This window comes from Ceratotherium simum, chromosome 16 (assembly GCF_057802395.1).
Source record: "Ceratotherium simum simum isolate JZ-2026a chromosome 16, ASM5780239v1, whole genome shotgun sequence".
Classification (NCBI taxonomy): Eukaryota; Metazoa; Chordata; class Mammalia; order Perissodactyla; family Rhinocerotidae; genus Ceratotherium; species Ceratotherium simum.
Window position 1 is genome coordinate 11,977,352 of NC_141915.1, and position 26,629 is coordinate 12,003,980.

Here is a 26,629-nt window from a genome sequence, read left to right on the forward strand (position 1 = left end):
TGGGCTGACTCCCAGGACGCTGCTCTGACCGCTGCCCCCTGGCAGCTCTGGAGAGGGCCACAGAGCAAGGTCAGGAAAAGGTCATCCTTAGCCAGGAGGGAGTCTTATCATCTTTCTCTCAATTTCCATAGAGGAGGAGAGTCCCTTTGTCTTCCTGTGAGGAGAGGGGAGGGACTGACTTGACTGAGTTGAGTCCAGGACATTTGCTGAGAATATAGACGGAACTATTTTGCCTCAAAAGGGAGAACAGGCTTCAACCCCTCTCTCTGACCCATGTGCAGTTCCTCCTCCATTTTCTCTTCCCAAGAAGTGGTGAGGTGATCACAAGGAGTTAGGGTGATACCAAGAAGCCTCCGTCTTTACCTCAGCCCTAGAGTGCAGGCTCTGCAGCCGTCTTGTCTTTGGGTGATTTCAAGGTAAATTGCAGACATCAGTACACTTCCCCCTAAATACTTCAGTGTGCATGTCATTAACTGGAGTTCAATATTTGTTCACAGCTTTTTCTTTTGAGGTAAAATTTGCTTAGGTTGAACTGCAGAAACCTTGTGTGTATTCACTGAGTTTTGACACATGCATACACCTGTGTAGCCCACACCTGGAGGACTTTTTATTACCTGAGAGTGACCAGAGAAGCCAGTGGCCCCTGCCTGAGGTTTTATCCAAGGGGGTGGGGGAGAACTAGCCCATCAGAGTGGGTTTCAGGGAACAGCGAGGTGGAGGGAGGATAAAGCTCTCTTTACACCCCAGCAGACCTGCCTGTTCAGGGTCATGGTTACATTGTACAGTGAGCCCCTCAGGACTCTGACGCAGAGAAGTGCTCAGCCACTGTCGGCTCCTCTTATTGTTGCTGTTGCTGTTATTGTTGTTATCCTCATCTGACTGGCAATGCTTGGTCTACCTTAATTGGTCAAAACCCGGTAGGAGAGGGGTGAATGGCAGAATCTGGACAACACACCTTACCCTGAACTTCCTAACATCTCTGAGCAAATAACAAATAGTGTTAGTTGTGAAAGTCAACTGACCCAGGGAGTTCACAGGTTGCCTATCCAGCAGCTATGCCCTCCTTTTTCCTTGATGACAAAGCCCACCTCCAGCCAAAAAGGCTGAAAATACCCAATGTTCACTCCCCAGCCTTTCCTATAGCTGGGCATGTGAACCAATCCAGACCAATAAAATATTAGGGATAGTTGCTGGGGGCTTCTGGGAAAGATTTTCTCCCTAATAAAAACAGCTACGTGGAAGGAAATGCCTCTTTCCTTCCTGATTTTAAATATTATCATGTGGGGATGTGATGTATGGAGCTATGGCAGCTACCTTGCCACCATGAGGGTAAAGCTAAGAGAATCAGAGAAAAGTCAGCCCATACTCCTGCATCTTAGAGCTGCTGAATTCTGGAGTGCTTACCTCTAGACTTTTTGTTTTGTGAGGTCATAAATTCCTCACTGTTTGTTACCTTTGGTTGGATAGTCTATTCTTTGCAGCCTAAAGGATACTAACTGATACACATGATTTGTAAAATTTATTGCTGGTAATACCAGAGCATTTTCTGAAAACAATCTTATTTGTATCACAAAGAAGATCAAACTGTTAACTATTTTAAAGAAAACTATAATCCACTGATTTGTGATATGAGTAAACCACCAGTTCTCAAAACAGTTAAGGCGGCAGAACAAGAGTTGTTTTAAAATGATGGTTTTCAATATTTGTAGGGATTTCAACATCATCATAGTCATCTTCAGGCTCCATGCAGCTTGGGAGGGAAACTGTCTTCCTATTTCTAACTTTATCTATTTTCTAACTTTATCTATGTAGCTGTTTGCTGACGTGGGGTTTCCTGTGGGGCTAGAATACACAAAGAGGTCCTGTGAAATCCTGGTATATTTAATTCTATCATCCCAACTGGTAACAATTTTTTTCACCAAACTGGTAAAAACATTGCTTTATTATAGGTGCCCAGCATAAAATCTCAACCAAATTACCCACACCCAGAGAAAAATGGCTTCTTTGTTTTTGTCAAACTGATTGGGAGATTTTCCATTAAGTTTCAACATCCGATAAGTATTTATTAAGTGCCAGGGTTTGTGCTGGATACTGGGAATATAGCAGTGAGGCAGAAAAGTTCTATCCCAAAAGAGTCCCCAGATTAGAAAGGAGGATGGAAAAGTAGTCAGGCAATTATAACGCAGAGGGAGAAGTCTTTCCATAGGGCCAAGTACGGGGAGCGGTGAGATCCCAGAGGAGTTGACTCATTCACTCATTTGTTCTTTCAACATATTTACTGAGCATCTCCAAAGTGCCTGGGCACTGTGCTAAGAACAGAGAAAACAATAGGGGGAAGGGAGACGCAGTCCCTGCCCTCACGTTGCTCTCAGTCTAATGGAGGAGAAAGACAGGTAAACGGGTAATTACAGCGTGCTAACGCTATGAGAGGAGAGCATCTAAGAGGGCACCAGACCCAAATTTGGGGTGGTGAGGAAGGGATCTACGCAGATGATCAGAAAGTGGGGAAGAATGTTCCAGACAGAGAGGAGAGTACTGTGCATAGCCACAGGGACAAGAGAGACCACAGACAAGGTCACTTCAAATGGCCGGAGCAAAAATTTGGGTGGAGTGGAAGTTGCAAGGGGGTGGGGCAGGAGAGAGTTGGCAAGAAATAACCGGTGACCAGATCCTGACAAATCTTGCACCCCATGTTAAGGAGTTTGGGCTTTTTCGGAGGATATTGGGTAAAGAAGAGATTTAAGCAAGGGAATGAAGTGGTCAGATGTTCACTTTAGAAAACGGAGAGCTACTTGAGAGACGCAATCCCCAGGAGGTGGGAACATTGGAAAGACGGTCACAGACAGTGTGCTCGTTTCTGACTTCAGCAATTAAGAAGATAGCAGAACACAAGAAGTTTGGAAGCGGGGTATGTAATCAGTTCCTTTCAGTGTTTGTTGAACTTGAGGGGCTGTGGGAGAGTCATATGGGGATGTCCTGGAGGCAACCTGGTCTGGAAATGAGGGGAGAGAGCTCAGCTGGAGTCTGCAATTTGGAAGTCATCAGAGCAGAGGGGGCGCGGAGCCCACGGGCATCGGCGAGATCACTCATGAGTGTTTAGAGTGAGATGAGGGCAGGGACGGGGACAGAACCCTGAGGAAGACCAGCACTAAAGAGTGTTCCAGAGAGAGAGGGGGGCTCCAAACAAGACTGAGATAGGCCAGACAGGTGGTAGGAGAACAAGGAGACAGCAGGGTCCCGGAGACCAAGGAGCAGTTAACATTTACCTGGAAATTGCTTTTAACTTTTGCCAGAGATGTGGATGGTTTATAGAAAATTTCTGAGGAGAGCATACATGTGAAATACTTCTATCCTTTAGCTCCCCCCCCCCCCATAGTTTGGAAAAAGAGCCCTCTCTTTGGCTGGTGGAATATCACAGTTCCATAAGAACGTAGTTAGAGAAGCACCGGCCTAAAATAAGGAAGTATTAACACGATACTGGAGTCTCCGTGGAGTCTAGAAAGAGAGAACCCCGGAGGAGGCACATGTCCCCGCTGGTCCGGCAGTGGTTTTGGGAGGAAGCTTCAATATAGCAGGAACACAATTCCCAATTCTTGAGGAGGAGCTCAGTCCAAGGGTCACTCCTGGGCCTTTTAATGGTTTTTCCCGCAAGCTTGCTCTTTAGCTAGATTTCCCAGGAGTTGTTTAGAAATCAGCATCTTGTGAGTCTAGTTAGAAAGCATCCAGTCCTAGGGCTCTAGTAAATGAACTTGAAGGAACTGATGAGGTTCAGGAGCCTGCAAAGCTGACCTGGGCCTCTTGTTTAACAGACAGCAGTCTGCTTCCTTGGCATCTCATTAGCTGCAGCACGTCGCACCGGAGTTTCTGCCTCTAGACACTCAGGGACAGGGATCTGGAAGGAAGGGGCTTGGCGCTGTTCACATAGCACTTTATCTAAGGGAGGAAGCAGTAATGAAAATGGTGGGGGAGGCCGCTGAGCCCCCTGAACCCTCACCTTGAATTTGCCGTTTAACCGCCCCTCCATTCCTATTCCCCATGATTTTTCCTGGGGAAACCTACTTTTCCTGTAGCTCCCCCAATGCACATATTGCAAACTGACATCCCCTCGTGTAACTTCTGTCCTTTGTTGACTGTTACAGTGCACCCGGGGAGCACAGGAGAAAACCTGGGTGAGAACTGGCGCCTCTATGGTCAGTCTGGCCGAGGTCACTGAGAGGTGCTGGGGTGTGGCTGTGTGCAGGTGGGGAGAGTTCACATGAACGAGAAGCGCTCCCGCCCTTGAAGAACCCACAAGGCTTGACGGAGTTACTTGCTCACAAGAGCACTCAGCTGGAACTACCACCCACAGCCCCTCAATGTGTGACGTGGGTGGGGACGGTGGGGACAAGACTGTGTGCTCCGTGGGGGCCGTGCTAGGGATGGGACCCTGGGAGGCTCTGTACAATCAAACCCCAAGATTTAAGATCACTTAGAACCAGACAAACAAGAGAGGGAAAGGGGGAAGAGTGCCGAGAACTGAGTGGTTTCTCACGGGTGGGAGCCATGGAACCCAGAGGTCCTCTCCATGGAACTCGCTCAACAGAAGCTCGAGGTCTGGCTCGTCTCAGTCTTCAAGGCTGAGCATCTGCGTCTTTCCTCTGGCTGCAGCCATCTGATCAACGATGCTCCTGTGTCTAAGGTTTGGGAAGTGCTTATCTTACAGAGCTTCATAACATTGCCACAAGCTTTCGGGATCGGATACCTATGAAGTTCAACCCCTCTTGATTGTTTTAAAATAAGTTGTGTGAACCCTCTTCAGCTTGCCAAAAAGGAGAAACGTTTGTTTCTAAGTGATGCTTTTCTGTATTTGCAGGGATGTCAACATCGTCATAGTCTTCTTCAGGCTCAATGTAGCTCGGAATGGAAGATTTCTTCTTATTTTTAACCTTTTTGAGCAGTGTGTATGTAGCTGGTGGCTTACTTGGGGTTTCCTGTGGAGCTAGAAAACACAAAAAAGTCCTTAGATGCAAAGCTATTGTGTGTTTACATAATTTTGACCAAGTGGCTCAGCATGATTTTCATGGATTTTGGTGATCTTCCCACCTCTTGGTGGACCAGATCTCCATTTTATAGAGAAAACTGTAGCTCAGACATGACACAGTCTCGAGATCACCCCAGTGAGTAACTGGCAAATGGTATACATCTTAACTCTGCGTCCCTCTGCCTAAGACTGCACTGGAGTGGGAACCATGAAACAGAAACTTAGGTGAGAAACTGACCAGAGCCAGTAGCCAAATGAGTAGTGTTGGGTTTACAGATCCTAATTCTCATAAGGAAGTGATACAAACCATATTTCCTTTTTGGCACATCCCACTCAATGACTTACACTGTTCTCCAGAATTATCTGTAATTGCTCATGTTCGAATCTCTGCTAAGAAGAAAGGGGACAGTGGTGTTTTCAAAAGGTGGAATTAGTGGAGAATGGGTACATTGCAAAAGGACTAAAGTGACCAGAGGAGGGATGGTGAAATAGCTCAGCCCCACCTTTGATGAGGATTGGAACCACCTCTACCACAATCTCATCTTTTCCTAAGAGAACCTGAAAAACTACCACCATTTCATTTCCTGCAGAGCTCTGCAGTTAGACAGGTCCAAGATCATATTCAGGCTTCAGCAGTCACTAGCTGTGTGACTGTGGGTAAGTCACTTAACTTCTCTGTGCCTCAGTGTCCTCATCTGTCAAAGGAGAATAATAAGGTACCTGCCTCATAGAGTTGTTGAGAGGATTAAAGGAGATAATGCCTGTAAAGAGCCTAGCATGGGGCCTGATACACAGTACTCAATAAATATTGGGTAATGTTAATATTATTATTTATCCATTCAATCAAAACATTTTTATTAATTATCTACTAAGCTCCAGGCACTGTTCCTAGTGGTGGGTAAACAGTGGTGAACAAGACAAGAAAGTTTTCTATTTCCTGTAGAGTTTATATTCTAGTGGAGGAGAGAGATAATAAACAAATGAACAATAACTAAATAAGACAATTTCGGGTAATTCCCATAAGTTTCATAGAGAAAATTAGCAGGATTACTTTAGATAGGGTGGTGAGGAATGGCCTCTGAGCCTCTGGCCTGACATTTGAGCTGACACCTGAAGGATGAAGTAAAGCCAGCTTTGCGAAGAGCTTAAGGAAGAACATTCCGGTCAAGGGAACCAGGCAGTTTTTCTCTTTTTTTTTTTTTGAGGAAGATTGGCCCTGAGCTAACATCTGTTGCCAATCTTCCTCTTTTTCTTTTTTCTCCCCAAAGCCCCAGTACATAGTTGTGTATACTAGTTGTAGGTCCTTCTAGTTCTTCCATATGGGACGCTGCCTCAGCACGGCTTGATGAGCGTTGAGTAGGTCCACGCCCAGGATCCGAACTGGTGAACCCGGGGCCTGCGAAGTGGAATGCGTGAACTTAACTGCTACGTCACCAGGCTGGCCCCCAGGCAGTTTTCTGATAGGAAGTGTGAGAGGCCCAGGGACACCCCACGTTCTTTTTCACTCATGCTCCAACCTGGGATTTGAATATGGATTTACACACTGAATGTCAGGAGCATTGGTACTTATTCTGCCGGTTTTTTAACTTTTTCATCTCTTTTAAAGAGGATACTGCCATCTGCAAATCCTAGTGTTACGGACTCAATGTTTGTGTCCCCACAAAATTCATACGTTGAAGCCTTAATCGCATCACCACCACCCCCCCATGGCTGTATGTGGAGATGAGGCCTCTAAGGAGGCAATTAAGGTTAAATAAGGGTTGGGCCCTAGTACCATAGGATTAGTGTCCTTTTAAGGAGAGACATCAGAGAGCTATCTGTCTCTCTCTCTTCTCCAGCCCTCACCCTCGCCCCCCATGCACGCACAGCAAGAAAGCAGCCCCCTGCAAGCCAGGAAGAGAGCCCTCCCTAGAAACTAAATCTGCTGGCACCTTAATCTTGGACTTCTAGCCTCCAGAACAGTGAGAAAAGAAATTTCCATTGTTTAAGCCACCCTGCCTATGGTATTTTGTTGTGGGAAGTCTGAGGTGACTAAGACATTTGGACAACTGTGTTATCCCACCCCAAATGAAACTGTTATCAGCAAAATTTACTCACCGGCATGTTCTGAAGAAAGCAAACCCCGGGGTGGCAGAGGGGGTAATTGAACTGACGACTGGTTAGTAACGTTCCTGGAGAGAGAGAGACGGGAGGAGTCGGGTTCTGGTTTTGACCATGCCATAGTCAGTGGATTTAAAGGAAAACATCAAAGAAAATGGACAGGATTGAACATTTGAATCCTGGTCCCTAAAAGGTGGCAGCACTTCCTTCCCTTTCCAGGTCTGGCATCCCATTTGTAACTGGCACTCTAAAGAAACCATTTCCTCTAGCCCAGGGAGACACTGGCTTTGAGGGGAGGGAGTTGAAGCCCTGGACCTTAGAGCATGGAGCACACCTCCCTTTGTTCACTTGAGCTGGATTAGGATGCGGAGGCAAGCACCAAGTGTATTTTTATTTGCAAACAGAGGTACTCCTAAAGCTATACGTACACACACCATGTGACAGCAATTCTACAACTGGATTTATACTTTACCAAACACGTGCTTGCCTATGTTCACCAAGACATGTACGAGCATGTTCATAGCAACACTATTCATAACAATCACAGACTGGACACTGCCCAAGTGTCCAGTGGCAGCAGAATGGATAAATTCATCATGGTATACTCCCACAGTGGATGACTCTGTAGCAATGAGAATAAACAGTCTACAACCACACACGATGAATCTCACAAAAAACGATGAGCAAAAGAAGCCAAACACCAAATAATACATACTGTATAATTCCATTTATATAAAGCATAAAAACAGGAAAAAACTAACCTATAATATTTCAGATAGTGGTTATCTGTGGGGTGTAACGGCTGAAAGGGAATATAAGGTGTTGGGGTGCTGTGCTGGTAATTTTGTTTCTTGATCTGGGTGCCAGCTACCTGGGTCTGTTCAGTTTGTGGAAATTCACGGAGTTGTACTCTTACCAATAGTCAGCCCTGGTGGTCTAGTGGTTAATATTTGGCGCTCTCACCGCCTCAGCCCAGGTTCATTTTCCGGTCAGGGAACCACACTGCCCATCTGTCGGTTGTCATACTGTGGCAGCTGCGTGTTGCTGTGATGCTGAAAACTATGCCACTGGTATTTCAAATACCAGCAGGGTCACCCATGGTGGACAGGTTTCAGCGGAGCTTCTGGACTAAGACCGAGACTAGGAAGAAGGATCTGGCCACCCACTTCCAAAAAATTGGCCATGAAAAGCCTATGAATAGCAGTGGAGCATTGTCTGATAGAGCGCCAGAAGGTGAGAGGATGGCGCAGAAAGACTGGGCAGGGTTCTGCTCTGCTGTACACAGAGTCAGAATCCACTCAATGGCAACAACAATAAACTCTTACTACATGTACTTTTCTGTATTCATATCATACTCGGTGAGAAGTTTTAACAAAAAGATAGACTCCAAGAAAGGCTCTTTACCTAGACCCCCATTTCCCTTTATGTACTCTGTTTTCCAAACTGGTACGAGATTCTTCTGAGCCAAGTTTTGGCCTCCTGTATGTGGTTAAGTCCCCCTGGGAATGCATAAGCATTTTTAGGTTGTTGGGATGAGTGAAGAAGGGGACACGTGGCAAGAGCTCCATTTGTGGCCTCTCTCCACCCCTCCATGGCTCTTCCCAGGAGAGGAGGGAAATTTATCTGGCTTTGGGAAAGATCTGGCTGCTCCCACTTTCTCCTCCAGAGCCAGCCTGACTGCAGAAATATATATTCTGCTCGGGTCTTTGTCATTCAGAGAAAGGACCGTGCAGGAAAGTCTGCCTTGTTTTGAATTAGGAAACGCGCTTGCCCCTGGAGAAGAGCCACATTCTGCAATGCCAGTTTGATTCTCGATAAAGGCAATATTTTGGTTAGCTAACTGCATGACACATTTGTCTTACTCCTCTAGGAGATCAGAACTGGTGGGGAAGAGGTCTATTATTTGCTGGATCTCTTGAGCCCCAACAAAAGTCATTTTAGAAAAGCATAGGTTTTGTTTCAGATAGTGTATACATTCCAAAGAAAGGACTGGCCCTTGACCAGATCCTAGGAGATAACCTCTGAGCTCTCGGAATATCCTGCCTGATAAGAGTGTCTTTGTGTACCTAGGGCCTTGGGCCAGCCAGATAGTTTGTGCTAACAAGCTGATTGATGGAGAATGCCTGCTTGTGTTTGCCTGGGTCCCTGGGTCATGCTGTATTGGTTTGGCCTCTGGAGGGGCTAGAGACTCAGTAGCTAAAGTAGGTCGTTTGGTCGCTTTGTGCTAATGTGACTGACCCCCAGTAAAAACCCTAGAAACCAAGGCTCGGTTGAGCTTCTCTGGTTGGCAATGCTTCACACGTCGATGCTGGGAAATCAGCGCTGTCCACGTGGCTCCACTGGGAGAGGACAACTGGAAGCTTGCTCTTGGTCTCTCCTGGATGCCATCCTGTGCGCCTTTCCCTTTGCTGAGTTTAATCCGTATCCCTTCATTGTAATAACCCATAACTAAATATAAGAGCTTTTCTGGGTCCTGTGAGTCCTTCTAGTGAATCATCGAGCCTAAAGGTGGTCTTGGGAACCCCGACACAGATAGCAATCATAAAGCCCCGAAGACAGCACAAAATGCAAAAGTAAAGCCAATGGCATATTTTTGTTCAGCACAATTGCTTTTAGAGGACTAGACTTGTACTCCATCTGAAGAAAAGAAAAGTCGATCTAACCCTGAATGGTGGGCCCAGAACACAGCACCTGACCTGTGACCTCTATCAAATCAGATGAGACGAGGAGGACCTGGGGAGCAGAGAGAGCCAGGTGGTGCCCTGCACCCCCAAAGCCCTGAGACCTCTCCCCTTAAAGGGGGGAGAGCTGGCAGACACGACATTTCACTGGCTCCATGGTAAGATTGGGCGTTCCAGTCTCACCAACACGGGAGTGGAAGTAAACAGGCAGTTCTCAGAATTAGAAAGCAGAAGGATTTCTCCCCACTTACTCATACATCTTTTCTTCCTCTCTTTGATTTTGTTTCACAGGCTTGGCAATTTTCAATTTCTTGCCTAAGGAAAAAAATAAGCAGATTCATTTAGGAAGAATTAGCAAAAGTTGTGATTTTAGAGTTTAGAAGTCCTCAGAGACAAGGTGGGTTCAGGACTTTTGGAAGAAGAACCACCAAGAGGAAATAGCCTTAAGGACACAGAGCACTAAGTGGTGGAGTCAGAACTGACCCCAGGCCGTCTGACCACAGAGCCTCTCCCTGAGCCTTTCACTGAGCCAACGAGGGCAGGCCCCGCGGGCTGTGTTTATTTCCTCATTGCCTAGTATTATGCCTGGCGCGTAGTTGACACTCAGAAATGTTAGCCGAATAAACAACCAAAAGTGTGGTTGGGAGGAAATGAGATAAAGAATGGGCAAAGCAGTTTGTAAACTGTGACGTGCTGGATATATAAGTTATTAATTATAACCTGCTTTTTAATAGGAGTGGGTCAAGATAAAAGGTTTTGTTCAGGGTCATACTTTTGTCCATATCTGAGAATGAAACATTTTAAGAAGGCAAATGGATAGAGGACTACAGGGGCCAGAATACACTTTTTGTGTTAATAAAAACCAATTACCATCAAGCGGTAGAGGGGAAAGAACATTGAACAGGAAGCCCAGCAGACTCAAGTGCTGGTCCCAACTCTGCCACCAACCCCTATGAGACCTTAACCAAGGCTTCACCTCTGTATGGATCTTAATTTTCTTATTATCTAAAAAGAGATCGAGAAGAATGACACGAAGATTTCACTTCTTGTGCAGCCCTGACCTTTCGGCAGTGGGCTGAACAGGAATCTGAGGCTGTGTCTAGATGCAACGGGAGGACAGTGCCTTGATCACAGAGGGATGCCTGCCCAGGGTGCCCCAGGGGAACGTGGCTGTCCCTCTCAGCATGTTTACCACCCCCAGGTGTACTCCAGGCTTAGGTCATCATGTAAAGGGATAAGATCTCAAGAAAACACACCATCGAATCAAAGATTTCATGTTTCTGGAAATGAATAGCAAAATGGAAAACCCACCTGTAGATCATCTAAACTTAGTGTTAACCTCTAGGTAGCTGCTTATTTACGTCTGAGGATGCCAAGAACCTCTGGCCAAGGTGGATATAATACCAGAAATTCAGAGTATTATCTTAGAGTAGGCAATCATGGTGGTCAAACATGTTGATTATGGATTGAGTCCATTTTTCCTGCCTTAAGACAGTTGTTTTTTAAACCACTTTATTGAGGTATGACTGACATACAAAAAGCTGTATATCTTTAATATATACAAGTACATAACTTGATGAGTTTGAAATCAAGACAGTTTTTGACATTTCATGGATTTGTGCTCTTTCAAGTCCCAGAGATAAGATGCTGTGATCAGAAGCCACTTTGGAGGGAGAAAACACTGGAGCATAGTGTGCCTTGAAACATTCTGCTTTCACCCAAGTCCTTGGGGCTGGAAGAGTTCTTGGAGATTAGTTAACCTTCCTCCCTTCACCATGCAGATAGGAAAACCGAGGCCAAAAGATACAAGTTAGTAGCAGGGCTAGGACTCAAACCCAGAATGTGTGACGCTGAATCTAAAATTCAGCCTCTACAGGCACAGGACTAACCTTGCCCTAAAGGAGCCCTGTGCACTGATAACCACCACTCATCTGCCCCCCCTCCACCTGCCCAGGTGAGATGGCCATTACCTTGTCTAACCAGCTGCCTACAGACACAGTACATGATGACGCCCAGGCCCATGGAGACAATGATGATGGTCACAGCTAAGATGATCCAGAAATTGTCCCTCCACCAATCCATTGCAGTGGAATCCTGAGAAGAATGGAGATAGAGGAATGAAGCATGAGTGAAAGGCATCCGGGGTTAGAGGGTGGCAGGGACAGTTATCTACCATGTTGTGGAGATAACATCTGCTTAGAGATCAGGCAGACACTGGTTCACAATCAGACTCTGCTCATTAGCAGCTGGGAGACCTCAGGCAAGTCATTTAACCTTCTCTGAGCCTCTGTGTTCTCATCTGCAAGATGGGTGTGATACTGTCTACCACCATTTTACAGGGGATTTATGAGGATTAGAGATAAGATAGGTACTTACTAGGTGTCACCGACTAATTGCCCCAAGGAACTCAAGAGTGGGTTTGGAAGCATTTAACTGTTTTTCCAAATTGTTTTTTTCCTTTTGTTATGTTAAGGAATGCAATCACCAACCACCCTCAACCAGACCAAGCCTCACCATAAGAGCTATGTCTATGACCTTTGCCTTATTTTTAATGCTAAGATCTCTCCAGGAGGAGCTTAGGCCTTATTACCATAACCTGCAGTGTGTGTGGAAACATGTTTTCCAACTGAGCCTGCGCAAATGAATACCCACCTCTCCCTTTTGAATATTCATTTCCCACCCAAAATAAAAGGTCCCTGCTTCCCTTTGTTTGGGGAGAGAGCCATGACTTTGGAAATTATTCCGCATGGTCTCCTATTTGCTGCAAATATACCTTACTTCATGTGACAACTACTTCTGGTGGAGAGTCTGATTTAACTGGCCAGGAGGCTAGCCCACTTTGGTTTTGGTAACATAGGTAGTCTAGAAATGGCAGACAGAATCACTGCTCTTTCTTATATCGTCAAACATGCAGCAGGAAGAGGAAATGCCATTTAAAGCAATAACTGACTGTAGTTGTTTTTATATCAAAGGGGTGACAGACAATTCATAACAGGGAGAGAGAATTTTGAGAGCTCTGTTTTTTTTTTTCTTCTTGAGGTGGGGGTTAGAAAAATACCCTGACGGGTCTCTTTGAGTGAGGCGTGGTCAGAAGGGGGAAGGTAAAGACACAAAGCAAACTAGCTGGCAGCACAAGAAAAGTAACAGGAATTTTGGGGCTGAAGACTGGCCGGCTAGAGAGGAGGGTCTGGGAAGAGGGAGGCAGCAGAGGGAGAGGTCAAGAAGAGAGGAGATCTGAAATGTTCTCCCCATAAAAAAAGAAATGGCGATTATGTGGTGGGATGGAGGTGTTAGCTAACCTATGGTGGTAATCATATTACAATATATAAGTGTATCAAATCAGCATGTTGTACACCTTAAACTTACACATTGTTATATGTGAATTATATCTCAATAAAGCTGGAAAAAAGGAAGAAAAGAAAAAAGAAGTAGAAGAGAGCAGAATGTCCCCACAGTAGAAAATGACCAGTGCATTTGAAGGAGTTATGTCTAATATTCAGTCTTCAGTTGTTGCCTGTATAATGCTGTGTTGCAATCTTCCGTTACCATCAAATCTTCAATTAAATTGCACAACAAAAGCTTGTATGAACAGAGCCTGGGGAGAAATGACATGTGTGCAGTGGTTTTCCAAGGCAGGGGTGACACCTGGGCAAGTGGAGAGAAGAGCAGCTGCCAAGTGCCAAGTGGCAGTGGGGAGTAGGCTGCAGGATGGACTCGGAGGAGCAGCCTCTGGGAATTCAGGGAGATCTTGGGGAGGGGCTGGGCTCCTCTCATCTATGGAATGAGCATTGTGCCAGTTCATTTGGATATTAAAGTAAAAATGATCCTTGAGGCCTGGGAGATATCTTGGCAGATATCTTGGCAGATGCTGGTTATGTGAGAATTGACTTGCTGTGTCACCATTTAGCCAATGGAAACTCACCCATGCATGTTTGGGTAGTACCATTTCTGGTTCATGCTTTTGAGTAATATTAGTAATATAAACACAGCCTCAGGCAGGTGGCAGAGGAATAGCGACAAAATGAGGCTGCTGTTAAACCACTATTACTACAAAGACCTTCTAACTTGGCTTACTCTGTAAACATGTGTTTGTATTACTGGCTTGGTGTCTTCATTTATTAATTTGTTATATCATGATTTGGATTTTCTGTTCCAAACTTTGTTTCTTTTAGTGAGGGTTTGGCTTGATCAAATATAAGGTTCTTTGGCTATTAATAAAGTTATATGTGGCAAAACCAATTGTGTGTAACTAGCACTCTTCTAGACACATCGTTCTGCGGCTTACTTTTTTGCTCAACATTATGTTTTCGTCATTTATCCATGTTGGTGGATGTGCTGGGGATTTACTCTTAAGAGGAAGTGTCAGCTACCCAGGATAACTCACCTCCAAGGCTGCACTGGCAGAGGTTTTCTTGTAGATCACCTTTTCAGGATGCACAAAAGAAAGCAATACAGAAAGGAGAACACAGGGAAAAAGAAAAACCATGGAGACTGGAAACTTAGCTCTCAGTAGGGGCCTGGGAAATTTGGTTTAGCTGGGCCCACTGAGGGCAAAGGGCACTGGACTTAAGAAGATGCCACATATCACAGGGCGGCCTCTGCTCAACAAACCTAAATGGGAGCCTCACCTTCTTTGCCTCTGGGGAACCGGATGGATGGATGGATGGATGGATGGATGGATGGATGGATGGTTGGATGGGTAGGTGGGTGGGTGGGTGGGTGGATGGATGGATGGATGGGTGGATGGGTGGGTTGGTGGATAGATAGATACAGATAGATAGATAGATAGATAGATAGATAGATAGATAGGTGATAGATAGATAGATAGATAGATAGATAGACAGAATTTTCTTCCCTCCATTTTGTCATTCTTTTCTCTTATTCGAATGTTTGTCTCCTAGTTCTTTGTCTAATTTTCCTCTCGTATTTTCTATCTCTTTGTCTTTTTGTTTTACTCTTGAAGGATTTCTCCAAAAAGCAACATTAACATACTCTTTAGAGCTGTAGAAGTAAAGACCAGAACACAAGAGTTAAAAGCTGTTGCATCTGAGGAGCATGTCTGGATAGAAGGATGGAAGTGGGAAGACAGGGGGCTGAAACTCCCCACTATAAACCCTCTGAATCAGTTGACCTTTTAACTATTTGCATTTACTTTGGTAAAATTGAAAAAAGACTCAATCAACCATACAAGGTAGCTTCCATGAAAAGCCATGGCTCAGATCTCAAATTCAAAGAAATTTCATTCTCATCAGTTTCCTGGGGAAGAAAGAGGAAGCAGAATGATGTCAGAAAGTGAAACTATGGGTCGCTTTTCAGAACCATGCAGAATGATAGGTATTTTGCAGTTGTGTTCTTATAAATCGAATGGATTTGATTTGCCATTAGATGTTTCGAGTGTGTTCAGTGCACCAAGCAGTCTGCAAGTGCTTTCTTATCTCTCACCTCATTTCATCCTCACCACCGCACCCTTTTCCAGACAGGGAGCTGAGATTGAGGTGAAATGACCTGCACAAGGCCACCCAGGTAGGAAGGAGGGTGGAATGGCTTTCTCTCTATGTCACAGGGCTTCCTCTGTGGATGTTAGTCATGATGCCCCCAAGTCATCAAGGAAAGACCAAATGGCATTCAGGATATCTTACTTTGTGTGTGTGTGTGTGAGGAAGATTGGCCCTGAGCTAACATCCATTGCCAATCTTCCTCTTTTTGCTGAGGATGATTAGCCCTGAGTTAACATCTGTGCCCATCTTCCTCTATTTTGCATGTGGGACGCCTCCACAGCATGGCTTGGTGAGCAGTGCGTACGTCCGTGCCTGGGATTCGAACCTGCGAACCCCAGGCCACTGAAGCAGAGAGCACGAACTTAACTACTACGCCACTGGGCCGGCCCCTGGATATCTTACTTTAAAAGGAGCATTGCTATGGTAGTAATATGGTGGTGTGAGGGGCCAAGGAATTCCCCAGAATGAATGATCAGGGCCACAATTGAGAGTAAAAGTCCCAAGTTCCCCACATTCTAAGACTGGAGAAACAGCACTCTTCTCCATGGATTGCTGAGAGATGCCTTTTCAACAGAACCAAGAAGAGCTTATCTTTTTGAGAGAGTGTGGCTGAGGGAGGGGAGCCCCCAGAGAATCACATCCATTCCCGGTTGGATGTCCTCTGGGCTCCCAGGCTATTTTAATGGCCAGGGTGCCATCAGAGAGGAGAGAGGAGCTCTGGGGAGAGACAGAGGGGAGTACAGCCATTGGGGGGCATGTAATGGGTGCATGATCAAGTTCAGGCCCCAAACAGTTATGGAAGCCGAATCCCACCTGTGTCGGCAGACCTGGAGCAGACAAGATGGAGGGGTGCAGGCCTCTTGAGAGCTACTGAAGCATGGCGCAAAGAAGTGTTTGCATGAGAAGGTGCTGGTGGTCAGCCCAAAGACGCAGGCGAGTCTCTCAAGGGACCACAAAGGATTTCTCAAAGGCCAGGGGTTGAGTCTCCACCCAACACCACAAAGTAGATCGGCAGCAATGGCTCACTAATGGGAGACTTGCTGTGGAAAACTGTCCCTGACTTTCCTCCTCAACCCAATACAGGGAAGTAAGGCAGGGGAGTGGTGCTGAGGATGCTGGGGCAGCCCACCCCTCTCTCTAATCCCCTCACTGGGGCCAAGCAAGGAGCTTTGAGTCCAAGGTAAACTGAAGTTTTAAAATGGGCATGACTAAATTTTTAAAACCGAAATGAGCCTGCTTGGCAATCAAAAGTAACTTGAAAGTTTTGGAATTGGACTGAAATGTCATTAGGGGAGGCCACTCCCCACTGGAACAAGGTGGGGGCCCAGGCAGCAGCAGTCATTAGAAACAAACTGCATTCGTTTCTTGTGGCTGCTCTAAAAAATGATCATAAACATAGCGACTTAAAACCACACAAATGTATTGTCATATCGTTCTGGAGGTCAGAAGTCCAACATAAGGTCACTGGGTGAAATCAAAGTGTGGGCAGGGCTGCGTCCCTTCTGGAGGCTCCACTGGAGAAGCCATTTCCTTGCTCTTTTCAATTTCCAGAGGCTCATGACCCCTTCTTCTGTCTTCAAAGCGAGCAGTGTCGTGTCCCTCTGACAATTCTTCCATAGTTATATCTCCCTCTGACCTCCTCGTCTGCCTCCCTCTCCCATTTATAAGGACTCTTAGTGATTACATTGGTCTGCCTGGATAATCCAGAATCATCTCCCCATCTCCGGGTCAGCTGATTAGCAACCTTAATTCCACCTACAACCTTGGTTCCCCTTTGCCATGTAATCTGATGTATTCACAGGTTCTGGGGATTGGGAGGTAGACATCTTGGGGTGGGTGGGGTCACCACGCAAACCACTTCATGCTCAGACCTCAATGAGACTCTTTAGTTAAGGTGGTTCCATGGGTTTATATATTTAAAAATTTTGGTTTTTGCCTTCGATTGATGTCTCAGGAAGGAAAGGGGAAAAAAGTGAGTGACAATTCTATCTTTGACTGGAAGTCCATCACGTAGTGTCTGACGTTGCTGACCCAGTCAAGAAGCAGTGGGGACCTGTCACAAGTGCTGGGAACAGACACTGTTTAATACAGACAGGTCTCTATTTCTGGGAGGTGACTGCCAAATGGGAGGGAAGATCTGTTTTTAAGAGTTTGAGGGCATAGGAAGGTTCTCAAGGCAGGACTTGGTCTCAGAAATAAAGCAGGGCCCTGTGAGCCAGAGTGGGGGCCCATGGTTCAGTCCAGACCAGAAGAGGGTAGGCTCTAATGTGGGACCAGAGCTGGTCTAACCTTTGACAAGAGATTTTCACATATTGAGGTATATGGCCTAACTATTAGGGTTCAAAACTGGTTCAGCCTGAACTAAAGAAGCCTGACTTATGGCCTATCAAACATACACTGTACATCTGCTTTAGCCATTAAAGTAACGAATGCACCCTCTTAAGATAAGAATGCATACTTCCCCTCCTGCGCCCTCTTGGTAACACCTGTATTAGTCCCTTTCCGGACATCAGGCTCATGTTGACCTGTTAATTTGCAACTAAATACCTCTTTGAAACTTTGATGAAAATGTATCCTGGGTGTGTTTAATGTATATTCTTTGTTCTAAAAAGACACAAGACTGTACTGAAAACCATGCTTGTCTGGAATGCTTTCTAAGGCCTTTCTGGGTTTTGGTCCTCACTTCGGCTCAAGTAAAACTCACCTTATTCCTCTTACCTATAGAATGGTTACTGGTTATTTTGCGTCGACACCTTGAACCATAGGTCAGCAGGGCCCAGGGCGTGGGGGGATGAGGGGCTGAGTCCACAGGTACAGGTGTCTGGGTCCCGGCTGCTGGGAGGAGTCAGGGAGCTGCAGGGCCTGACCTCAATTTCTGTCAACTGGGGGAGCATTTGGTGGACACCATGCATGGAAGAAGGAAGAGTGAGAGGAACCATGGGAATACCCTTTAGTTATCAGTTATCGAGTACTTTGGGTGTATCAGGCCCTGGGCCAAGAACTTGAGGAATATTGGAAGTTTCCAACCCTGCCTGAACCTTGGAACCACCTGGGGAGCCTGAAAAACTGCTGCTGTTTGCACCACATCAGATGCTCTGATTTAATGGACCTGGGGTAGAGTCTGGCCACTGGGGTTTTGTTTGTTTTAATAAAGTTTTCCAGGGCGGGCCCCGTGGCTTAGCGGTTGAGTGCGGCGGCCCGGGTTCGGATCCCGGGCGCTCACCGACGCACTGCTTCTCCGGCCATGCTGAGGCCGCGTCCCACATACAGCAACTAGAAGGATGTGAAACTGTGATGTACAACTATCTACTGGGGCTTTGGGGGAAAATAAATAAATAAATAAAAAATTAAATAAAGTTCTCCAGATGATTCTAATATGAGGCCAAAGTTGAGAATCAGTGATATACATGTTATCACTTAATCCTTATTATAATCGGGGGGTGGGGAGGGGGTTATTATTACCCCTATTTGACAAATGAAGAAATAGAACTCAGAGAGATTAAACAATTTGCTACAGGCAACACAGCCAGTAATTGACTAACCTAAGATTGCAGCTCAGCCCAGTTTGATGCCAAAGTTCATGCTCTTTTTACTCTGCCAGGCTGACACCAACCTGATAAATGTTGCTTTTCATAACAGAACTGAAAGCAGAAGCCTCGTTCAAGAACTTCCAATATTGGCAAGACCTCAGCCTTTAGCTGTGACTTGTTCCACATAATAAGAACCTCAATATGAAAATGCACTTTAGAAAAGTAAAACGCATCGGGCGCTACCTTACCACAAGTTCTAAGTACCATGTATGCCCCATCTCATTTACTCCTCACAACGGCTCTATAAGGCAGGTCATAATAACTACCCCATTTTACAGATAAGAAAATTGAGGCTTAGAAAAGTCCAATAACTTGCCCAAGATTCCACAGAGGGTGAAAAGTCAGAAGCCAAACCCAGGTCCTTCTGACTCTAGGGCCCTGACTTGTGACCACCAAGCCAGGGCTTTGGGAGATGTATTTAAATGCAGATACCAGGGTCCTACGTCCCTACTCCACTCCCAATTCTAATTTGTAGGTCTGGTGTGGGACTCGGGAATCGGCATTTTTAACATGCACTCCAGGCGATTCCCAGGCCTCAGGGAGGAACACTGCATCCAGCCGTCTGCAGAGGCCCCAGCTGGGGCAGGAGAGGAAGCTGGAGGCTTGCTCCCCACAACAGTCAAAGGCAGCAGCAGCAGAGGCTGGGTGGAGCAAAAAGCACTCAGAAAGACTCCTTGAACCCAAACGCCTTTCCTGTTTGCTTGTCACAGTACCTGGAATTGCATCATCAACAAGTCACTTCTCTCCAGAGCAAAGGTCCATTCCCTCCGCTCCCCTTTCCCCTCCGTTTAAACTCCTTTGCCCGGGTGTGCCAGATATTGAGGAAGAGAAACTGATTTTTACTGGGGTGTGAATGAGGTCATTGGACCCTCGGGATTCCTTCCCTGGGCCACTGGCAGGAGCAGGGGCATCCTAGAACCTTGTCCAAAGGCCTTAGAGGATCGTCAAAACTGAATACGATGGGAATTAAGACCCTGTTGTCTAGGCATCGTCCTCCCTGCTTGCTGCCCCTCCCTGCTCAAGAGCTCAGGGCTCCTATACGCCCTCTCTCCCTCTCTCCCCAGTCATCCTGCCTTCAGGACTGACTCTGAATCGCATTCACTCTGTAACCTCCATGACTGATAACAGCTTCACGGGGGCTCACGGTCAGTGCAATGAAAGCCCAGGAGGCAAGAGAAGCTTGAATTTCAAGAAGGGAGGAAACTGAGATTGAGGAACGTTGCTTGTTTAAAATACGAGAGACTTCAGTGTGTTTATAAACCGTGAAGGGCCAGGAGAGAGGACAAGAATGAAATACAGAGACAGGAAAGAGAGCTGAAGCAAGATCTGAAGAAGAGCAGAGGAGAGACGTTCAGGGACCCAGATGAAAGAATGAGCTTTTGAAAGGGAACAAGGATGGAGCCAGACTGGGGCATGGGGCAGGAAGTTGAGAGCTCACCCCCACGCTCCCATTCCCTCTGAAGTAGGAGGCAGTCACTGCGGGGGGGAGGCAGACCCCCGCAGTGTGTCATGATTGAGATGTGAAATGCATTTTTCTTCTGAGCCCATGGACTCTTACCCTGATGGCTGTCTCTTGGCTTATTTGTTCATTTGTTCACTGTCTGTCTCCCACACCAGTGTGTAAGCTCCTCGAGAGCGAGGGCCTTGCCTCTGTCTTTACCACTGTGTCCAGTGCCTAGACCATCACCTGGAACACAGTAGGCGCTCCGTACATTTCTGCGAATATATGAATGAATGCCTGATGCCCCCACCTCTTTCCTCTGCTACTGGTGCACTTCCCTTCTGATGACGCAGGTGGGAGGCAGTTTGGATGCAGGGTCTGAAATTTAAGCGCTGTGCGTTCTAACTCTAAAGCCACCTCAGCGGGACATGCGACCCTGGGCAGACTCCCTGTTCTCCATCTGCCATCGGCTGCTAGCCTTCAGCAGCTGGCTGGGAAGCAGAGGCCCTGCAAGTGTTGGGGGGTGGAGTTCCAGCCTCTCTCTTGTTTCTCCCCATTCCTCCAGGAACCCAGGATATCCTCCTCAGGGAGCCTGTTGTCATTCTGAGTGTGTCAGGGTGGGAGAGTAGCTAAGAACCACCACCAGGCCAGCTTCAACTCTCACTTCCTCAAAAGGCATTTCTGGAGAGTCAGCAACAGAAATCACACTCACTATCTACTACCGGGAATTCTGGAGACTGTGGGTTTTTTCCGCATTTGCTTTTTTTTTTTTTTTTTTTAAACCAAGATCCTCCGAGTAAGAAATCCAGTTTGCAATGCGGCAGTTACACATATATTCACACAGATGAGATAAGTTTCACAAAATGTCTTGATGACATGATGCACTCCAACGTTTGCTCTCCTATTTTAGCCTATTTCATGAAAAAAAGAACTGAGTGTAAGCCCCTAAATTTATTCCAAAACCCACTAATGGTCATGTCCTGTATATTGAAAAACTTGAGCTCCTCTCATGAAAAATAAATGATCTGAAACAGCCATGAGTCTCAAAAGGTGTGGGTAGTATGCATGGGATGGGGGGAACAGTAGAGTTTCAGAAAGTTGGAGTTGGAAGAGACTTCAAACAAGTCTCTGTGGGAAAAGGCAGACTTGCAAACCACTCAGTAGGAAGATGGGGAGACCCGGATTTGAGTTCAGCTCCTTGCTCTCTGTCATTAAAGGGCTGTGTGGCCCTGGACACAGATCTGCATACCTGATGCCAGCACTGTCCCTGATAGCAGCCACTGGCCCCGTGAGGCTACTGAGCAGATTCTAGAGGCTAGTTGGAGCTGAAATGTGCTGTGAGTGTAAAATGCACACTGGATTTCAAAGACAGTGTGGAAAGAAGAATGTAAAGATCGCATTAATAAACGTTTATATTGATTACATGTCGAAATCATAATGTTTTGGATATATTGGGTTAAGTTAAATGTATTATTAAAATGAATTTCAGCTTTTTCTTTTTCTTGTTCTCCCACTTGAAATTTTCCCCCTTTGCCCTGCTCATACTCAGATTCTTAGGATCAACCATCTGGGCATGTTGTACTTACTGATGTCAGCTCCAAAAATGTAAAACTGTGTAAAAATAGAATGGAATTCAACAGAAGAATGGATAAACAGGCTGGTGTATTCATACAATGAAATGCTACCCAGAAGTTTAAAAGAATGAATTCCTGATACACACAACAACTTAGATGAATCCTGACAACATTAAATTAAGTGAGAGAAGCCAGATACAGATGAGGACAATCTGCGTGGACTCTTTATATGAAGTCCAGGAATGGGCTACACTACCGTGTGGTGGTAGAAATCAGAGAGCAGTTGCCATGGGGAGGAAAGGGTCTGATTGAAAAGGGGCACAAGAGAACGTTCTGGGGTGATGGAATTTTCTACATCTTATTTTGGGCAATGGTTACAGAGTATATACAATTGTCAAATATATTGAACTGTACACTTAAGACACACGTTTTATTGCTGTTGATTATATCTCATTAAAAAACAAAAATAAAAAATAGAATGAGCTGCCTTTAAAGTACTTAGCTGGCTGTGCAGGGAATGAAGCTTGCTGGCAGGAACTGGAGACTATTGAATTCTTCTGGGTATTGGTGGGGGACTTGGGGTTCTAGGGGAGAGGAGGATGAGAAGAAATGGGAGGAGAGGAAAGAGAGCCAGCCAGATGGTATGAAGGCGTGAGAAGCAGTTGGTGGAAAGTGCTCAGGGATGGTGTGGCCAAGACCCTTTAAGAACAGGGCCATATTACGTTCAGTGTGCAGTTGTTTACTCTGCTGCATTAGAAACCTCTCCTGTGGCCCCTGCCCAATCTTTAGTAAAGTTCACTGCATCTGCCAATGCTCTGGTGAGCAGTTTTGTTTTGACTGTGGGGAACCAAGAAAGGGGCTGAGTTTCACCCCTGGGTCAGTGCAGCATGGAACAGAGGCTCACTCGCGGGGACTCAGAGTACAGTGCTAACCGTGGGAAAGAGGCGGCCTCCTGGGGAACCCACAGAAGTCTTGGGGAGCTTTGGGCTTCTGCAGTGCGTGGAACGAGGGTTTGAGCTGCTCTCAACCTAGATCTCAAGGGTGTGGGAGGCTGTAGATAATATTTGGGCTACACTTGCTAGTCAGCATGAGCAGTTCTTGCCCAAATTCACCTCTAGTTCCCAGACTGTCACTGCCAATGCTCCGTGAGGCCAACTTCCCACCTGACTTCCTCGCTGATGTCAGTTCCTGAAATGGCCGTGGACAGTTGATGGCAACTTAAAATCCAAGTGTGCACGGGGAAGGGCAGGGCATCATCATTAAAATGAGTCCAGCCTCTCCTCTCCCTCTCTCTATCCTCCCATTTCTGTGAAAGGCTGAGTATAAATCCAAGAGAACTAAGCAGAGAGTGAAGTGACCACGCCCTTTGTGGCCATGCGGAGCCATGGTGATTGATGCGCCTCCCTCAGTGTGATAGCTTATCCCACCGTTAGGGTAACACTCTCAGGTTAATCTTGTGTCTGATTTATTTCATTATAGGACTCAACTCTGTACACACTCACCCATCCTAGTTTATTGCTCCCCGGGCATATTTGTCTGCCCACAGATAGAAACTACATCTATTGGTTAGCAAAAATGAAAAATAATGATAAAATCCTATTCTGGCAACGCTGTGGTGAAACGGATCCTCCCACAGGCCAGTGGCAGTATACAATGATTTAAAAAATTTTTTTTTTGAAAGCAAATGGTAATATATTTAAAAAATGGTCATATCCTTTGATTCCATAATATCATTTCTAGAAATTTAGCCTAAGAAGTAATCCAAAGGAAGTAAAAGCTAAATGCATAAATATGTTTACCTCAGTATAGATAAACAGGGAGCTACCTAGCAAACAGTGGGGGATTGAGGAAGAAAATTCCAGAAGGGCCACTTGATGGGATAGGATGCAGCAATTAGGCCATAGGAAGAAAACATCGTGAGCAGACTGTTGGGACACCACATAAAATGAAAAAGGCAGAATACAACATTCCGTCTGTGCTGCAGCCACATCTTCACATAACGTGACCTGAGTATGTGCTAGAAACAACTGGGAGACAAACACGGAAAAATGATTTGGATTTTTTAGTGTGTGAGAGCAGGAGCTTTCTTTCTTTCCCTACCACCCAGCCTTGCTGAGAAGCATAAAATAAGCACATTTTCAAAAATTTAGGTATCACATCTTGAAAGAGCTTCTGCTCCCTACTCCAAATCGGTTGCTTTTCTAGTATTTCTGAGATGTTTGGTGTTATGTGTTTGCCCTTAGCTGAACCTTCCAGAGTTGCAGATTATTCAAGATTCCTAGTGAGTTTATCTCAGGACTTCTATAACCCAGAAGTCCTTCCCTGGGTCCAACCAAATTGTCTCTTGCTGGTGCTTACTTTTCTTATTCATTTGGTTCTAAGAATGTAGAGGAGAACTCAAAACCTGTCACTCAGAGGCCCTCTGGCAAAAACGCTGCTGTCCTAAGTGGGTGGAGGGGACTAGGGATGCCTGTGCCTTGATGACAGCAGTGAAGTTTGTATTTCTACTTCTGGAATGTATTTACATTGACAAAATAAAACAATGATAACTTTTCAAAATATCCACACCTACGAAAAAAAGACTAGAAGGCAAAACACCAAGCTCTTTACCACGGTTGTTGTGAAGGGGTGGAATTTGAGGTCATTGTTCTCCTCATTTCTCTACAGTTTTCCACTTTTCAGGGAAGGAAAAAAAGATTCTAAAAAAAAATAAAAAGGAGCTCCAGGCCTTGTCTGCTCCAGGCTCAGCAATCCCACTTTCGATGTTCCCTCAGTGGTCCATGCATGCAAAGAGCCAGGAAAAGGAGTGACTTTAGGGACAAATGATGCGTGAGAAGGTAGAAGTGAAACCGACAAAGCCGAAACCAGGTCTCCTTTGTGGTAAATTTCCAGAGAGCAAGAGCAGGTGGCTGGATTGAGATCTGACCGCAGCCCAACAGACCTTGATCCCGAGGCCTCTGGAAGGCAGGATGCCTTATAAGCAAATCCCTGAATGTCCAAGACAGTGACAAAGTCACCAAGGCTGGTGGTGTTCCAGGTCCTTCATCCAAGGGCTCCCAGATGTAGCCCGAAGTTCACATGGGGTCAATGTCTCGACCCCCACCCCCACTCCAGCACAGGCCCACTAGGGTCCTCTCACATAACAGTTACCAACCTCACCCTCAGAATCCAGAGAGTGAGAACAACCCCTTTACAGTAGACACACTCACTCCCAGTCATTATGTCATTTCAACCTGAGAGGTAAGCTTCTTCATCACACCCAAGGAAATAGAGGCTCAGAGAGGTGAAGTAATTCTGAGGTCACCCAGTCAGTGACCGGCAGAGTGGATTCTTCAAGGCCAGTGTCTCTCCAACTCCACCCAGCCATTGTGCCAAGGCCCAGCTACAATCCCCCAGTCCCAGCCCAGTTGGTCACTCAGACAGACCCATGCTCAGATGCTTACCTGGGCCGCCAGGGTGTCCAGATGTGAGCTGCTGAGGAGAGAGCAGTGTGCCGAGTGCTGTGGCTCAGGTGCAGCTGGTGAGAGACGTTCCTCGGCCACAGGCTTTCCTCCCACCCCGGAGCAGCGAGCGCCAGCCTGACCACACTTCCCCTTTCTGCTCAGCCCACGGGGGAGAGGCCCAGACACCGTCACCAGGCAAGCAATGCCTCTTCCAGGGAGGCTCCTCTGAAGGCTTTCCAGGAGCCAGAATCTTCTCATTGTCCCTTGTGCTTCAGCACAGGCCACCTGAGGACCATCCTGGTGTGGAGGGGTCAGGCCCTGGGGTGGAGACTTGGCAGTATGTAGGCGAGATGGGGGTGTCCCCACTGACAAGCCTGCCCTGAGCATTCCCGGAGTTCCAGAGGATGGGAGGACCCACTCCCACCCAGAGACAGACCTGGGTAAGAAACCAGCTCACATGTGACCAACACACCATCCCACAAGGAGAGCAGCTCTCCAAAACCTGGGGGAACCCTGGAACTGCTGACCCAGCTTCTGCTCAGGGAGGCGCGGGAAAGCCTCCTGTGTCTAAGGGTGTATAACAGGCTGCATCAAGAAATGGGTCCAGTTGACTATTTTGACTGAATTGAGTCTCTCCCCAAAACACTACAAGACAGAATTCCCAGCAAGGCTCACAGCTCTTAAAATGGGGGCCGGGGTGGGGAAACCAATCAACCATTTTGTTGAATTGACCGTTCTGACTGAAATCAGCAGTCACATCAGTAAAAATAGACAAACTGATGTGCACTGGGTCTGCTCGGAGCAAACAAGTTATTCTCAGCAATAATGATGATACCCTCAGATGGCTGGTAAATGTTTAGCAAGTGGCTCTTGGGGAAGAAACGATTCCTGATTTGTAGTGTTTGCTAATTTCCATGATGTAAATATTCCCACCATGGCCGATTTCAAGCTACTAACAGGACATCACTGGACTTGGAATTGGGAGATGTGCAGCGTCAGCAGCGCGGAATTGATAAACCCCATTATTGAGCACCTGCTGGGGACCCGGGCCGGAAACCAGCGTTATACATGCCTGATCTCACCTCAGCTTACTTACCTGGAAGGTCATCATCTCCATTTTACAGGTAAGAACGTCAAAGCTCCGGGAGGTTACATCATGAATCTACCCTGCACAGCCAGGGAAGGACATGGAACCCAGGTCTGCCCATGTGCAAAGCCTGTGCTCTTTCTAATAAGAAAGACTTGATCCAAAGTTTAGTGGCTCAAAAACCTCCCTATAAGC

The 26,629-nt window shown here is 46.3% G+C and overlaps 1 protein-coding gene across 1 annotated transcript; it reads right to left on the minus strand.

Moving 5' to 3' along the window:
* Positions 1-1,500: 1,500 nt before the first annotated feature.
* SCIMP (SLP adaptor and CSK interacting membrane protein) lies at positions 1,501-25,484 on the minus strand. Its single transcript, XM_087440586.1, has 5 exons — positions 25,348-25,484; positions 11,772-11,895; positions 10,053-10,116; positions 7,118-7,191; positions 1,501-4,978 (listed from the first exon to the last, which is right to left on the minus strand). Exons 2-5 carry the CDS (start codon positions 11,881-11,883, stop codon positions 4,770-4,772), a joined length of 459 nt encoding a protein of 152 aa, XP_087296712.1. The 5' UTR covers positions 11,884-11,895; positions 25,348-25,484; the 3' UTR covers positions 1,501-4,769.
* Between the last annotated feature and the right edge of the window lie 1,145 nt (positions 25,485-26,629).

Excerpts from the sequence above, each read along its gene's own strand:
- SCIMP (XM_087440586.1), bottom strand. The coding sequence starts at position 11,883 with ATGGATTGGTGGAGGGACAATTTCTGGATCATCTTAGCTGTGACCATC. Across the intron at positions 10,117-11,771 it reads TAGGCAGCTGGTTAGACAAG|GCAAGAAATTGAAAATTGCC; the intron begins GTAATGGCCATC and ends TTTTTTCCTTAG. Across the intron at positions 7,192-10,052 it reads GAGGAAGAAAAGATGTATGA|GAACGTTACTAACCAGTCGT; the intron begins GTAAGTGGGGAG and ends CTCTCTCTCCAG.